The sequence below is a fragment of the Zerene cesonia genome, chromosome 20, assembly GCF_012273895.1.
Source record: "Zerene cesonia ecotype Mississippi chromosome 20, Zerene_cesonia_1.1, whole genome shotgun sequence".
NCBI lineage: Eukaryota > Metazoa > Arthropoda > Insecta > Lepidoptera > Pieridae > Zerene > Zerene cesonia.
Genome location: NC_052121.1, coordinates 5,568,169 through 5,584,958, shown reverse-complemented (window position 1 = coordinate 5,584,958; position 16,790 = coordinate 5,568,169). Strand labels below are relative to the sequence as shown.

General features: G+C 37.8%; 2 protein-coding genes across 4 annotated transcripts in view; both read right to left on the bottom strand.

The window, feature by feature from the left end:
* Positions 1-203: 203 nt before the first annotated feature.
* Positions 204-1,961, bottom strand: LOC119834858 (probable serine hydrolase). The gene is made up of 3 exons (XM_038359376.1): positions 1,887-1,961; positions 1,455-1,668; positions 204-886 (listed from the first exon to the last, which is right to left on the bottom strand). Exons 1-3 carry the CDS (start codon positions 1,959-1,961, stop codon positions 204-206), a joined length of 972 nt encoding a protein of 323 aa, XP_038215304.1.
* A 2,359-nt stretch (positions 1,962-4,320) lies between these two features.
* LOC119834935 (probable chitinase 10) overlaps positions 4,321-16,790 on the bottom strand; it is a 29,818-nt gene continuing 17,348 nt past the window's right edge. For all 3 annotated transcript variants that reach the window (XM_038359481.1, XM_038359483.1, XM_038359482.1), the window contains 27 exons: positions 16,359-16,547; positions 16,111-16,182; positions 15,655-15,843; positions 15,329-15,459; positions 14,625-14,841; positions 14,066-14,181; positions 13,715-13,886; positions 13,277-13,453; positions 12,795-13,006; positions 12,257-12,535; positions 11,971-12,168; positions 11,596-11,795; positions 11,209-11,505; positions 10,983-11,116; positions 10,507-10,718; positions 10,155-10,290; positions 9,847-9,989; positions 9,397-9,597; positions 8,891-9,182; positions 8,249-8,361; positions 7,608-7,745; positions 7,054-7,193; positions 6,486-6,616; positions 6,018-6,229; positions 5,525-5,794; positions 5,110-5,289; positions 4,321-4,766 (listed from right to left, as the gene is read on the bottom strand). In XM_038359481.1, coding sequence (XP_038215409.1) covers positions 4,494-4,766; positions 5,110-5,289; positions 5,525-5,794; positions 6,018-6,229; positions 6,486-6,616; positions 7,054-7,193; positions 7,608-7,745; positions 8,249-8,361; positions 8,891-9,182; positions 9,397-9,597; positions 9,847-9,989; positions 10,155-10,290; positions 10,507-10,718; positions 10,983-11,116; positions 11,209-11,505; positions 11,596-11,795; positions 11,971-12,168; positions 12,257-12,535; positions 12,795-13,006; positions 13,277-13,453; positions 13,715-13,886; positions 14,066-14,181; positions 14,625-14,841; positions 15,329-15,459; positions 15,655-15,843; positions 16,111-16,182; positions 16,359-16,547 — 5,024 coding nt within the window. In that variant the 3' untranslated portion in view covers positions 4,321-4,493. The remainder of the gene's footprint in view (positions 4,767-5,109; positions 5,290-5,524; positions 5,795-6,017; positions 6,230-6,485; positions 6,617-7,053; positions 7,194-7,607; positions 7,746-8,248; positions 8,362-8,890; positions 9,183-9,396; positions 9,598-9,846; positions 9,990-10,154; positions 10,291-10,506; positions 10,719-10,982; positions 11,117-11,208; positions 11,506-11,595; positions 11,796-11,970; positions 12,169-12,256; positions 12,536-12,794; positions 13,007-13,276; positions 13,454-13,714; positions 13,887-14,065; positions 14,182-14,624; positions 14,842-15,328; positions 15,460-15,654; positions 15,844-16,110; positions 16,183-16,358; positions 16,548-16,790) is intronic.

Genomic DNA, 16,790 nt, shown 5'->3' with positions numbered 1-16,790 from the left:
AAGTTCTTCAATATTTGTAAGATCCGATAAAAACGAAACATAACCTAAGTACTTTAGTATTATTATTTTTTTATATATATCTCATTAAATGTATTTCGCAACATTCCTATAAGTAAGTGACTAAATTATTTCTAGATTAACGCCTTTTAAATTAAAGTTAGGTGAAGCTAAGAAATAAAAGATAAAGAAGAAATTTAAGTGTTTTATATCAGTTTATATTTTCGTAAAACATTTTCGATGTGCGGGATTACTATATCTGGATTATTCAAATGTACGTGATGTGTACCCGGGATCAAATGTTTTTCGAAATTGGGATTGTTTTCTTCTATAGTTTTTTCTAATCTTGCAAATGTTTTGCTCGTTGAGAATGGGGAATGAATTGCTTTTAAGAATAGGATTGGACATTTCAAACGCATTGTGAACGCCTCTAAAAAATATTTATCCTCGAAGTCGTAATATGCGTATGATATACGACCGTCCTTACTGAAATGATATTTTTCAGGATCATTTAAAGATTTTTGAATACCTCGCTTCGCAAGGACCTTGACGCTTTCCAACGAAATAGATTTATTCGAGCCTTCATGCCATTTATGTATGATGTCGTTGTATGTATACAAAGGTGGTTCGGAGTATGGTTTCTCTAGTAGATGATGAAGTTTACTAATAATCCTTGGGTAATTTTCTACGAATTGTTTGATATTATATTCCTCAGGGAAAAGACAATCTAATGCAATCAAGTAATCTAAATCATTTGGAAATAGGCAGGCATATCGTGTCGCAACTATTGATCCCATAGAATGACCTAGAACAGTCACTTTATCCCATTGGTAGTATTTTTTTATATATAGTATTAATCGAACGGTCTCCCATGGATAATATTGGATACCTGTAAGAAAAAATTACATACTTAATTTTTTTAAAGGTAAAAACTACCTAGTTATTAATTGGAGTTTATCAATTCAATGTAAAATTGTCAGAATGCACATGCACTGTGTCAAGTTTCATCCGTGTACGTTTGTTCATGCACACCTCGAAAACTTACAAGTCGGATTGAATGATATTTTCTTTTTAGCTGTCTTGGGTGTGCTCATTAAAATAGATTTGGTAGTTTTTGAGATAATATGTTAAATAGGTACTTAGGTAGAATTGTCAAGAAAAATAAAGCCTAAAGCTTCCTTCAATAAAAGGGCTATCTAAAATTGAAAGAATTTTTCAAAACGGATCAGTAGTTCAAACAAACAAGCTCCTCAGTTTTATAATATTAGTATAGATTATGAAACATATTATATTTATAAGGTTCACAAACAATTTATTAAATGTTAATGTAAAACCCGTGGGTTCAAATACACGTTACGTTTTTATATTTTGTTCTTAAGTTTTGTAAATATTTGAATAACTACATAATTAATAATAAAACTATCACAAGCTGTATGCATAATTAAATATAATTATACCAGGCGCATGCCACGACGACAGTCCATGTCCAGGGAAGTCGATTGCTAATATTGGAATTTTATCACAAATCATTGGTGCCAGGGTATCCCAAGTGCCAGCGTTGTCTTGCCAGCCATGCAGTGCAAGTATTGGTCTGCGTCTATCCGCGTCTCCCCATAATTTCCCAGCAACGTGGCCCCATGGTACGGGGATTTTAATTTCTTTCACCGTGACCTATAAAAGTAATGTCTTACCTACCCAATCTATAATGGTTACTGCTTAGTAACTGCTTAAACATAATACTGTGTAATATAGCTTCTAATAGAGCTACTTACTTATTATTTCTACCTGGTATTATGCTATTTTATAATAGAGTCTAGAATAAGTTTAGTTAAAGATTTAAATGGATTATACAAATTTTGTTTCTTCTTATTCTATTTGTTAATGGCCACCAATAGACGGATTGCGCCAATGTCCTGTGTACGTGGGTTATCTGATTCTTTGTTATTCTTAATTTTTGCACCCATTATCCAAAACTTGACATTACAAAAATGCCATTCGAGAAACATCCGGATTTTGAGAATTGAGGCAGATGTTATAATAATTTATTTTAATTTAATAATGCATAGCTATCAAGATTGAAAAAAGTAGGTTTTCAGTAACTGTTAGGATTGATAAAAAAAAATTGCTATTATGTATTACAATATTTCCAATATTATTTTAACCGACGTTCCGGTATGTTCCGGTATGTTTCAGTGATATTTATGATAAAGGTAAAAACCAGATTAAGAGGTCAGGACTTAAAAGGCCTTGTTGTAACAAAGGAGGCCCCTTGGTGCCAAATTATTTTCCAAATAAATATGCATTAATTTTGTCGAATTTTAATTTCTTTTTTTCAAAAGTCCTTATTATATCGCTATTCGTGGATACTTCGTGGCTGTACACCTTGCCCTCCTCTAAATCCAGCTCTGAATATAGTCTTATTTAAGTGAAAGTTTACTTAAAGCATTTAAAATATTACAGTAATACTCACAGAAGTGTTCAAAGTTCGGTTACAGTATGTTAAACTTCCGATTCGATGCACTAAGGGCTTAATAAAATAAGTTCTGAGGTTACGAGTGATTCTGATTGAATTATTCATTGTTATCAGCTGTGCAATTATGAAGCACGATGATAGACTGAACCAATGAATACAAGCGATCAATTAGAAAAGTAATTGTTTTCTATTGTAAAAATACAAACATTTGCCTCACTAATTATACGTATATGTTATGCTTTGCCTTTAGTCGAACAAATTAATTAAAACCATAATGTAGATCGTATTTAAACAACGACCGTATCAGAGTGGAAGTGCGAAATTTTAAAGCGCTAGAATTACATTGTAATACAACATGTAATTTTATAGTAGCTAACAACTCAAATTAACTATTTAAATAAAATTTTTTTGATAAGTTGTACACTGAAATAATCTGATTAAAACTTGTACAAAATAGTCATTACATGGTAAAACGTATAATATTATATCACTTATTTAAATTAAATTAAGTCTGCATTCGATTAGACATATCGTATTAAAACCTGATATTAGTGTTTCATTATAAATTAATGAGATTACAGAACATTGCTCGCTCCGGCTCCTCCTGATACCCAACCGTCTTAATTATAAAAAATTGTTTTTGCAGGTACTAAAATTTAGTTTGAGAATTATCATCGGGTCTCCGGGCTTCCCCCAGCGTAGTTGCCGTTCCTGTGGGATTTATGTACGATAAAATTATACCTTTTCTGGGTCTCAAACTTCTAACGATCTTCTTATTGAATTTCATTTAGATCTATTAAATGGTTAGCCTTAATGTAGTACAGTTTGATAAAGTATTGCAATATTAATTAGTCGGGGATTTTTTGTGTAACTCGTCATTTACCTAAAACTATTATGATGGTATAAACTACACCTAACTTTAAATTGTAATAGTTAGTGTCAGGTACACTATATATCCAGTTCGACATTTTTGATACTAATTATGATCATATAACATATTTATGATGTTTCTTATTTGTAGTCTTATTTATACTTTCAAACGAGTTAGCCAGATTTTATTACAATTAAATAAATAAAACATTCAACTTTTTTAATTCATTATATTTCATAATATTACACTTGAAAATGTACACTTTAATCGGATGACATTTTTTAGACGTATCTTTTACAATCTTGAATAATACATAAATCTTTTCCAAAATGTTATAATAGAATACTTAAATGAAAGTTATGTAAACTTTACTTAAATAATACGGTAACATTTGGTAACTGACATGCATGTGGAAAGAATATATAATATAAAGTTCATTACATACGTATTGTAGCTTGCTAAAAATATCACGAAATAAAATTTATATAATCTATGACTTAATATGACATAACTTAAAGTGATCTTATTACATACAATTGAGACTCGTTCTTACAACTAAAATTATGGCATGCTCGAAGGCATTTTAGTTTACTTTGAGAATGTTGACCAATGTCAAACTTTTGTCGGATATAAAAATATAAGAATAAAAATTAACCCAGATCTTGTATCAAAATAAAACAATGTACCTAAGGTTTAAATTTTATCGCTTAAAATATGAATAGGTAACATACGAGTATGTTTTGCCAATTTCAGTCTCACATCTTTTATATACATAAAATAAAATGTAAATGTAATGAGAGTTTTGTGAATAATGCGCCGTTTTGTATGAATCTTATTCGTGGTGTATTAATTAATTAGTTTTAATGAGGACGATAAAGTACACCAGACAGACAGATGATTTGAGTATTGTACGAACGCACAAGGAATCATATTGCTTTGTTCGTAGTAGTCAGCGAGAAGCATTGTACGAGCAATGAATCATCACAGTAGTAAGTATGACGCCCCACATCTGCTGGTAGCGCAGAATCCTAGTCAGTCGATCAGATGCACGGTCTATGCGGCGATGGTCGGTAATTGTCGATAGTATTAAGTAAGACGCGTCCTTAGAGGCAGCGTGGAGCCCTCATCATTCGGTGTTATAAGCTATACAGTCTACGCACAGAGAGTATCAGGCAGGTCGGGTTCCATGATGCCGCGTCTCAGCGCCGTGAGCAGCGGGCGCGGCGCGCAGGCGCAGGTGGCGCGCCAATCGTCCAGGTCGAGCGCCCACAGCGCGGCGCCGCGCGCGCCCGCCCGCGCCAGCACCGCGCCCGCGCGCTGCGCCTCGCGCGGCGTCACGTACGTCGCCCACTGCGAGCCGTCGCTCGCGTACGTGCCCGCCGCGGCGCTCACCTCGCGCCAGCCGCGCGCGAGCGCCTCGCACACCTGGGATGGATTTTAAACCAAATTTGTATACTCTACTGAAATTCAAAACGCATTTTTAAATTTTAATTGATTGCGATTACGAAGAGCTTGAATGTTTTAGAGGGTTGTAATGAATTTAAATATATCTATTGTACAAAGAAGGCCACTAACTACTTCGGGGAGAGGTAATATCCAAAAGGAGGTCCAAATTCTTAAATAGGATCAAGCGATAACAATAATCCTTACAAACAAAATAAATCACATGAATCGGTTGAAAACCCGCCGAATTATCGTCATAAAATAAAAAAATTAAGATTGTAGCGAGCCGTTTAATTCAATTAAGTATTAGATATACATTAATCACCTCATAGTAGGCGAGGAAGCCGGGCACGTCGGTGGCGGGCTGCGGGTCGCCGGGCGCGAGGGCGGCGGCGCCGAGCGCGGCGCTGTCCCCGCGCAGCGCGTACGAGCGGCCGTACGCCGGCACGCCCGCCACCACGCGCCACGCGCCCACTGCGCTCGACCACCACTCCACTGTTGATTGCTGGAACACATGGTCACACACAATGTTACATACGGCTTCTACGGAATATTGCTGTTGTTAAATGACTTGACGTCATCAGACTAGAAAAAGAGCTTTGCTTTGATAACCTGAAATAAATGTCCTCCTTTCTTGGTGTTTAGTGTATATTAGCTTCCATCCTTCATATTTTACAAATTTGAGTATAATTAACAAATTTATTTAATATTTGCACAAACAAAAGAAAATAAACACTCACCAAACTCATATCATTGAAATCGGTATTCTCTAAGGGCAGCAGATATGCCGTTCTCTTAGTATTAGTGCTATAATAATCATTGGCAGCGATCGAGATCCAATCCAAAGCGGAAGAGAGGACGAGCGGGTCGTAGGCCAGAGCCGCCACTTCTGGGTGCGGCGCGACGAGCGCAGAAACTTCTAGATTGTGACGGCGAAGTGTCTTAGAGAGCAGAGTTATGAGCAGGGAGAAGTTTTCCTTGTCATTCTCATTTACATCTGTACAAGGAGCCTGCGGAAATCGAAATATAAAAATTAAATCACAATTATCAGGTTCTAACTTTTTATTGTAATTAGATACTAAATAGATACTTAAATGTACCGACATTTAACGGTGCTTAACATTTACATATTTATCAGTACCAGTTTATTTATAAGTTACTTTTTTATTATCAACTTAAACCAGTTTTTAAGTTAATGCACGAGCGTTAAAAATTCAGTATGCAAATACTTACTTTCTTGCAAACGGGATATTGCCATGCAAGCTGAAGACCGTCGAAGTTCCATTTCTGCACAAATTTCAAAGCAGATTTCACAAATATCTTCCTGTTTTCGGTACTTGCGGCCATTTTGCTCCAAGCGTCACCCTCCGAGTTGTCAATACCTCCGACACCCAAAATTACTTTCACACCCTTTAACTTGAATTCGGTTATCTTGCCGTAGAAATCTAAAACGAGAGAAATTATAATAGATTATATTTTCTTAAATTAACTATTAATATCAATTTTGATAATTTTACATCAAAAACAAAGACCAGAAAAAGCTAGGTATTTGTGCAAGTAGCCTCCAAGTTTAAAAGTGTAATTTGCTGTTTATGTAATACGCTCTTTGAACTATAACGAAAAGAAATGTAAAATGGAACAGTTCAAAACTCCATTCATCTATCTATACAAAAGCTATAGGAAATAAAAATTGATAGCTACCATTAACCACATCGAGCTCAGGGTTTCCAGGAACCACGGTGTTGGAGCTGTCGAGATGCGCCCACGAGTACACGAGGTGGGAGCAAAGTGCCGGGTCTACTTGATCCGGCCCAAAGCTGCCGTTGTTCTTCCTGTATTATTATAATATATGATGAAAATTATTTCAGGATAAATATGGAGCATTTATTTTTTAAAATAAGGACCGAATCCATTTCAAATTTCGAAATCTGGGTTTTATTTGAAATATTCACTATATATCGAATTTTTAATGATGATAAAACTGAAAATAAAATATGATATTAAGATTTAAAATTATATTTATTGCCTGGCTTAACTTTTCTATGGAGTCAAGTGACGTTTTGTATTGTTATATATAATATACCGAAAAAAAGATTTATACAGAACGTTTTAGAAAAAGTTTAGAATACAGATACTTGATTTTAATTGAGTTTCTTTGACTTTATTATGATTATGATTTGAGATAATTCTAAAAGCTTATTAAATTTGTATAAAGAATTTCCGACGAGCTAGCAGAGAATAGCTCATCTGGAATTATCTAATTATTTACCTGTAGTACGCCCAATTGGTAAAGTAACATGCGACTATAGGTTTCTCTTTGACTATGACATTTTCGGTGCTGTCTTCAGAAGCCAGTTTGAGGCTGGACTTAGTCTTACACGGAGATTTATCAGGCCAGTCACAATGGTTCTGAAACAAGTAAAATTCGTTAGATTCCGGTTATCTTATTCCTCTTCCGATAATTCCTTCTTCTTGTAACATACAAAACAAAAAATTTGTGAATTTTTATGTCATTATTATTGACTGTTTTATTTGAATTTCCTGTTGAGAAAAGTTATAACCTTATGTCCACACAAAACGTTATATTTTTCTCAACAGGAAATTATAATTTTTTAAACAAATTTAATTTTTAGTATCATAGCAATACAAAATTCTCAATTTTTAGTTAAAAGACAGTAACTCATATAAAATATAATTTTTAATAACTTGCTAGCCCACGCAACTCATAATTAATGTTACCCTCATTTAGTATATAATATATTTCTAGGGGCTTAAACAATCAAACAGTACAATAAACTCTCCAGCTCAATAGCATAAGCAGACCTGATTCCACAGCAATGGTGCTGGGCAGGACAGCTGCATGTACCGGCCGCCCACGCACAGGTAGTACTTGCTGCAGTCCGCGTCCGCGCGGAACCCGCTCGTGCACGACTTGCCCTCCACCGAACCCGACGGGACCACCTGTAGGCCAATGGGATGAATATTACTCATATTTTATATGGGTTGATGTTATTTGCGGGCACATTTCGCTGTCATGGTTTTGCTTTGTGGGAGTTGGTATGGGGAAATAGAAGAAAAAAACCTTTATTGGTTAGATTTGCTTAGGGGGAATTAGGAATTGTGAATTGTTTTTATAAAAAGACACAGATCAGAAATACCTATCCCTTAGGCACGAGGAACTGGATTTAAAGTCATGCTAAAAACTCTTGATAGAGTTCTTGATAAATTGAAACAAAACTAACGTATACGACGGTTGATAACGGTTACGGAACGGTGATATTTAAATCGTAAAACCGACTCTCCATTACCTCTTAACTCAAAATGTTGGTTAAAATAAAGGTTATTTAATTTTTCACTTTGAACGCATTGCATATTATATATGGTCTTACGAAAAATTTACGATTTTTTACTAGACATTTGCGTTTCGATATCTCTCACTTTTGAGAAAGCGTCCGAATTCTTACCTCGATATCTGTTTCTATTTCAGAATCTGCTAAAGATCCTGTAGTCGAGGTTTCTGGTTCTGGTTCAACGTTTGGCGAAGAAGTCGGCCCGTCGATGCTAGGTGGACTTTCAACTGTTGAGAATAGTATAGCATGTATTAAAATTATATTTTTAAGCACAATTTATTACTTTTTTTATTATTAACCTGTTTACTTAGGCTTGGATGAACATAAAAGTAACGCGACGTAAAGTTTATCACTTTACAGTTTTACGATTTTAGAGACACTTGTCTTTAGATAGTGGAATAACGCAGTTTTCGAGTCTGTCCGTATAATTTATTTTCAAAGCAATATTGTTAAAATACAATATTGAGATATGATATGTATTTTGATCGCATGAAATCCCAATAACCATCCATGGCGTACAGTTATATTGATAAACTTAGACACATAGGAATTACGATCACTTATACCGGTTATTTTACCAGGCTAAAGTGGTTGGAGCGTTATTACCCAACCATTTCCATGAGTAGGTACTTTTTATTCATTTTATAGTCACCCTTAACCAAAGACGCTGCAAATCTAACTCTTTTCTATTTGCGGCGGGGCGTCGCGTCCCATTGCACGAAATCCACCCATACCCAAGCACATCGCGAAACTCACTCTCTTCCAGCTGGCAGGGCGGCGGCGCGTCCCGCCCCCTCAACACGTGGTTGACGTTGGCCAGCAGCGGGTACTTCCCGCAGCCGCAGGAGCGGCCCGCGAAGTCATCCAGGTCGAGCGCCCAGACCATCGCGCCGGCGAGACCCGCGGCGCGCGCGAACTCCGCCTTGTGGCGCACCATGAAGTCGTCGTCGAACGACACCCACTGATCGTGCAGCGTGGCGTACGGGCCCATGCGCCCGCCCGGCTCGCGGACCACCCGCCAGCCGTGGACGCGGATGCGCTCGCATATCTGGAATGGTTTCGAGTGTTTTGAGAAATGTATTTTTTTCGTTGATTTTTGTTATTTATTTTGTAAGTACTCTTACTATGTTATGCTTCCCAAACCTGTGAATATAGTGTACACAGAAACACGAAAATTCTTACAAATCCATAACTAGTGATGCAGACGCTTTTGGGTTATATATGTTAAGTGGTAAAAACTTCACGTAGAACAAGAAGCCTACCTCGTAGAAGGCAAGGAAGCCGCGAGCCCTCGTCTCGTCGCCCGCCTCGCCGCCCGCGGTGGAGGGCGAGCCGAGGCCGCCGCCCGCGCCCGCGTCGTCGCGGTTCTCGAGCAGCGAGAACGACTGCCCGTACAGCGGCACGCCCAGCACCAGCTTGTTGCGCGCCGCACCCTTCCGTATCCAGTAGTTCACTGTGAAGTTCTGCGGGAAGAACACAATATATTATTTATTTTTATTTAGAAATTAAATTGAACATAACATCATATATGTGAAAAACGAAAAAATTATCGTTTTACTTCATATTCATTTAATTTCATTCCCAAAATATCTTTAATTTTTGTTTTGTTATACTGGGAAAAATTAAACATTACATTTAAGTAAACTAAGTTCTTATAAGTTCATAACGTATTATGAACATAAGAAATAAGATTGACTATATATTATACGTACCACATTAAATGTCTTGTCCTCATCTTCGTCGCTGGCGTACATGGGCGCCACGTGGCCGGTCTTCTGGTCCCACTGGCCGTGGTAGTCGTACGTCATCAAAGATATCCAGTCCAAGTTCTTGGAAAGTGTTGGAACATCATAAGCTAAAAAGTGAAATTCATTACATTAGGAAATCAAGTACATGGTGAGGGCGGTTCTATTTTAAAGTGGATGAAAACTTGTACGTCCATTATATTAGCTAAAACTTAAAGTGTTTAGTGTATCGATTATTCATATAATTATAATAAAAAGGTGTATTTTATTTTTACCATAATCAATAACTCGTTTGCTTGCAGATACCGCAGCAGATAATAACAGACGTTTTCGCGAAAATGCTGCTCTTAGTTCCTTTACTAATTCAGTAAATCCTTGTTTATCTGAGCTGGGGCCTTTTTCACACTCCACCTAAAGAAATAAATATTCAGTAGACTTAAAGGTATTCTGGACTTATACTGTACCAAGTAGTAATTCAGTGTTCATTTTAGAGCAGGATTTGTGGAAAAGTTTATACTTAACTAAACTAGGACTACTTTTATACTTAATAAACAGGGACAGTCATAAATATACATTAAACAACAAGGCACAATACAAACGAACTCTAATGATGCAGCAGACACTCACTTGCCAACACTTCGGGTACTCCCAGTCCAGGTCCAACCCGTCGAACTGGTACGTATCGAGGAAGTCCAGCGCGTGCACGACGAACTTCCTCCTGGCGCCAGGGTTGTTCACGAGCCGCGAGTACTTGTCGCCCGCGGAGTCGTTCCACCCGCCCAGACCGAGCAGCACGCGGACTCCTTGCTTCTTCAGGGCTACTACTTTCTCGTAGAACTCTGGAATTTTCGTTGGTGAAAAGTATGATACTATTTACGGTTGGATAGGAAAAATTTTTGTTGTATGACGAGATGGATGTGTTCATAATAGAATTGTAAGGAATAAAAAGCATCTAAACATATTGTAGTTGATCCAGGTTTACAACTTTACCAGTGAATAATCTAGACCGGAAGATTTATCCAGAAACGATTAACGACTAGTTTTAATAAAAATGTATTTACTACTGTATAACTCTTGATTCTAACAGATTATATTTAACTTACTGTTTTCGACATCCAGCCAGGTATCATGAGGTTTGATAACGAGACGTGAGCTGTCAAGGACTGCAAACGCGTAGATGATGTGAGTGCAGAGAGATGGATCGATGTCACTTGGAACGAACTTTCCGGGGCCGGGTCTATGAAAATGTATTAAAATTGAAATTCAATTATGTTTTCATTAAGTTAAACACATATTATGAAATAAGTTGGTTATGTCAGTGTAAATTACCTGTACCACGCCCAATTAGTATAGTAGCAGACTACTTTGTATTCGTCTTGTTCATCCATTATGGGTGTATTTGGTGTCTGAGGGGCAAGCTGTGTAGTTGGTGCCATGGTTGGACGAGTCGACGGAGGCGTTGTTGGACGAGCGGTGGGTCGAGGAATCACTTCGATATCTTCGAGGTCTTCATCAATATCGTTTTGTGGTTCGGGAAGCTGTGGTTGGACCGATTCTGACTCCGAATTGGGATTCAGGAAAGTGTCCTTAATAGCGTTCATAAGAGGATATTTGCCTTGGTTACATCTGAAAAGGTTATAAATTTTTGTTATATATGCTTATATTTACTATTTTATATAAAGTTTTACTGAAAAATTTGAATATTGAAATTCATACCTATTCGTAAAATCATCAAGGTCCAATGCCCAAACCATGCCGCCACCCAGGTCAAGAGATTTGATAAAGTTAACTTTCTTCTTAAGCATGTCCGCGTCGTCGAATGACACCCATTGGTCGTTCTTATAAGCGTAAGGTCCCATTCGTTGGTAAGGATCCTTAACTTCGATCCAGTTTCGGTTTTTAATACGATCACAAATCTGAAAGAAGAGCAGATTATATTCAAACTAGTTATTTATGATAGTAGTTCAGTTTGTGTAGAAACAAACATACAAGTTGGATCATTAACAAATATTTACATATTTATGTTTTTGGATCTTGATTTTAGGTTGTTAGTTAGTAAACTATATTAACAATTTTAGTTAGAATACAAACCTCATAATAAGCCAAAAATCCACTAGCTCTAGTATATTCTCCGGAATCTCCTCCACCTAAAGCTGGTGCATTCAGTCCACTCGCACCGCGGTTGTTCCAACCCGACATTGTCGTGAATGTCTGTCCATATAGAGGCATTCCCATCACCAGTTTAGACGGTGGTGCTCCTTTTTGGATCCAATAGTGCATTGTGTAATTCTGAAAGAGCGAAATAGATTTTAAATTTCACTTATTTAATACAACGCTACATATGGGTTTCTCCATAAAATTTTTAAAGCATAGGTACCGCATTGAAGTAAGTGTTATCATCATCAGGATGATAATATAATGGAGCTACATGTCCCGTTTTCTTGTCCCATTGGCCGTGATAGTCGTAAGTCATAACAGCGATCCAGTCTAAATGTTTCGCCAATACAGGCACGTCATAGCCCGCGTCAATCACCATCTTACTGGGAGACACGGCAGATGATAATAAGAGACCCTTGTGTTTGAACGCTGCAGAAAGTTCTTGAACGAGTTCACCAAACGCTTCCTTGTCTGAATCGGGACCCTTGGAACAGTCCACCTGTAAAAATTTCATATAGGTTATAAAACTGATTATTTTTTCTTTACCAAATATACCATAATTAACTTATTGTTGTGCACTTTATTGTTGTAAAGCAATGGCTTTTTCTTAAATGGATTGATATTTATTGCTTAATAGATAGTTCATAATATTAAAGGTTGGTGAAACTTATATTTATTTGGTAGTTATAACTTTATCTAAATAAAACTTTATACCGATTACCTAAGTAGATTTTATAAATATATTCCTTTAAACCTACCTGCCAGCACTTAGGATATTCCCAGTCGAGGTCCAGTCCATCGAAGCCATACTTCTCAATGAACTGCAGAGCGTGAGAGACGAAACGCGCTCTAGCGGCGCGGTTGTTCACTAACTTGGAGTATTTGTCACCCGCTGAGTCTTTCCACCCGCCGATAGCGAGAGATACTTTGGTACCGTATTTCTTAAATTCCACTACGCGCTCGTAGAAATCTGAAGAACGGGGAAGAATTGTTTGTTTTGTGGGTTTAAGATGGGATCAGTTATAATCGATTTGTGTTACATCGGGTTTATTAAGACTTTTAATGCATTTTTATACATATTTTTGTTAAAAGTTATAGGTTTTGTTAAAAAGCTATTGTTAATGGCGTAACCATTAGGTTTCCTTTAAACCCTGTAAGAAAACATACAGTTTTTTGTGGTGTACGGCAATGTCCAGGCAATTCCTCAAGAAAAATATTATCATTTCAAAATTGAACTCACGATGCTCCGTATCAGCCCACGGGTCGTGCGGTGTGAGCAGCCCGTCATCGCCGAGCACCGCGAAGCCGTACACGATGTGCGTGCACAGCGACGGGTCGATGTCCGCCGGCGAGAACTTGCCGAGCCCGGGCCGGTACCACGACCAGTTTGTGTAGTAGCACACCAGTTTGTAACGACCTGACATTTGTTTTTATTAGTGACAATGTTCTGTTAAGATTGATTTGAATAATTGAAGATTTTTCTGAAATATTCTGTCATTCATTTGTATATACGTTCATTGCTTACTAATCAAATATTTAACACATATACATTATAGTCTATAAATGAAGCAACATAAATTAATTCAAATTAAGAAATATTAGTTAAATTAAAACAAATATTTTTTATCGTCTGTATGATTATCCCACGAATGCTGATCATTATACCAAGATGACTTACTGTTTAAGAGCGGGGGTCGTAAGTTCTCATCTACCATTTCAGGGGGAGATGATATAACAGGGTCATGTGGCACCAGCTCTTGCTCCGGTTCATTGAGAGCTGGAGCGCTCGTAGTGGGCGCTTGCTGAACCGTGCATTGAGCATTTTGTGGCCAATCACAGATTTGCTTATCCTGTTACAGTAAAGGTATGGATATAGCATAGCTTCGATGTTAGTACTAGTGTTGTTAAAATGGTGATTTTATAAAGGATAGCAAGGATTGTAAAATCATGAGTAAAATGTTAATCATTAGATAAAGTTACACCATCAGATTCGAGACTAATTGATATATTTAGCGAAATTTAATCTTACCTGGTTCCAGTGCAAACCGGCAGCACAAGAGAATTCTTCGAATTTGCCAAAGAGGCAATGCATGTAACGTGAGCAGTCTGTAGGATCCATTGCGTATTGTCCGTTTTCGCAGTAAGCTGCAAGAATAATATTTGGTAACATTTTTTTTGACGTATCGTAACGAGCAGAGTTTGGTCGAGAAGAACAAGTTGTGACACGATAAGGAGCTATGCAAATGACAGGGATAGAGGAGGTTGAAAATGTAACTGTTATTTTTTTTTAAATAAATGAAGAGTGTAATATAAATAAATTACACTCTTTGTAATAAAAATAAATTCATACTTTTATTGAAAAGTTAATGTATCTTTAACAGATTTTTTAAAGATAAGGCATGTGAAGAGCACGCGTACCCGGTTTGTCTCGAACAAGTTACATAAGCTCACGTAAATGTAAAACATACAAAGTTTATCTCAAATGAGCTGAACGAGAAACAAGGAGGAGTAGTAAGATTCAGACACACTGCGCCTTGAATGATAAACAACAAAACAGAGTATCAAACATGACACACATGTGTACTTACTAGGTTTGTCCATGAGCGGCGCGCTAGGCTTGGCTGTGGCGGCATCAGTGACCTGGCGGCGGTCGGTGCATGCGTTGGGCGAGGGGAAATCGCACTGCGAGCGGTCGCGGCGCCACACGAGGCCGGGCGCGCAGCTTTGCGCCACGAGCGCGCCGTTCACGCACACGTAGAACTTCTCGCAGCGCGGGTGCGGGTGGTACGTGCCCGTGCGGCAGTTCTGTGGACGTGTATGTATTCTTATCCTAACAGTTAACGCGGAAGAACATATAGATGCTTGTATATCATTTGTTACTCTTTCTGTGTGAAATTTGGCACAGAGGCAGATTATAGTCCGTATTGTCACATAGGCTCTAGTGAAATCGCGGGATCACCTAAGTTTTGCATATTGGACTCTGAGGATTGAATCGGACGGTTTTAGAGATATGGATGGAAGAACATATTGTGTTATGCGTAATATTATAATTAAATTATTTACCTAACGTGCATATGATTATCAAAAAAAACATTTTTAATTCCCGCAATTTTTAATGCAATTTCGTAACATTTCTCTAGAATAGAACAACAGATAACATAATACCGTACTGTAGAATGAACAACGTTTGTCTTTTAAAGTGAATCAATAAGTATCTAATAGTTTACAATTTAGACAAAAAATAGTAGCAAAAACGAAGTTCTTATACTGATCCAATATTAAAAATTATTACCGTCGGTGTCTGGTATTGTTCGTTCTGAGTCACAGCTCTTCTAGTTGTGGTGGAAAATCTTGCTGTTGTTGGTCGCTTAGTGGATGTACTGAATGTCATTTGGTATGGTGATTTTGTAGTCACTTTGCTCACTGAAATTTAAAAGGAATTTTTTGTAGACCGAAAGTAGAAAGATGGGTATAAAGAAGAAGATATCTAGGTATTTATTGTGCTGTTTTACTTTCACTCGTGCATTGTGTTGTCTTAATTCTATTTTGTTTTTGTTTTATTGAATTTTTGTGGAGTAAGATAAATGTTTCTTTCTTTTTCTTTTTCTTTCTAGGTACCTTCGCACATAGCGAACTCGGCCCAGTCGCAGCGCTTGGAGCGGTTGTCCCAGTGCAGGCCGGGCGGGCACAGCTGGCGGCGCCACGCCCCGCCCACGCACAGCAGGTACGCGTCGCACGAGCTCGCCGCCGCGTGCATCTCGTTGCCGCCGCACGGCGCGCCCTCCACTGCGACGTTGCCGCTCGGTGCTGGAATTATGATATGTGGTGCTGTACGACTGTGTGATAGAACCTCTGTATCCGTAGTATACGTAGAGATTGATGTTAAAAGAAGAAACATAGGACTAGAAAATAGGAGTGAAGTCGTTTCTTAAAAAGATTTTACAGTTGCCACAGCAGAAAATTTTGAGATAATATAGTGTAACTAGGAATCAAGAAGAAGGTTTGCTAATGTTTGTGTTTTATAACAAGTTTTAAATTACATTAATGAATCCAAATAAATACACTAAAACTTACTCGAAGGCGGTCTAGTTGGTCTGGTTTGTGGGCGCGTCGGTTTCGGTGTAGTAGTAGTTTTTTGTGTAGGCGCTGAAAAAGAAATGCACAAGGCAAAATTTGTGTTAAATGCTCAATTCATAGCCTAATAACGTTAACTAAAGAAATAAAATACGGTTTTTGGATTTGCCATATTTCGACAATATAAAATATAATAATAATATATTTTTTTTTAAATAATTGACGATATAAGCCACAAATTTACTCACTGGGTTTATCCTGACAGCCGGCGTACTTGGGCCAGTCGCAGTGCTTGTTCGCGGCGCTCCAGTGCAGGCCGGGCGCGCACTGCTGGCGGCGCCACGCCGACCCGTCGCAGTGCAGGTACGAGCCGCAGTCACCCGCCACCGCTGCGTAGTCCTGCCCGTTGCACGGCTTGCCTTCGAGGGAGACGATGCCTGTGAAATTAAAGGCATGTAGATCGTATTTTGTGATGTCTAGAATTGAATTTAGTTTAACGTAAACTGATATTTGTTCCACTGCTGTACATTCCTCCTATGAAGTGACATGGTAAAATGGCTCATGAAAATTGGCACAGAGAAGAGGTTTTTGGGGAAATCCTCAATAATGCAGGAACCTAAAAAGATAATTTGAATTACGTAAGATAAGGAAGGCTAAAAATTATTATAATGAAATAACGA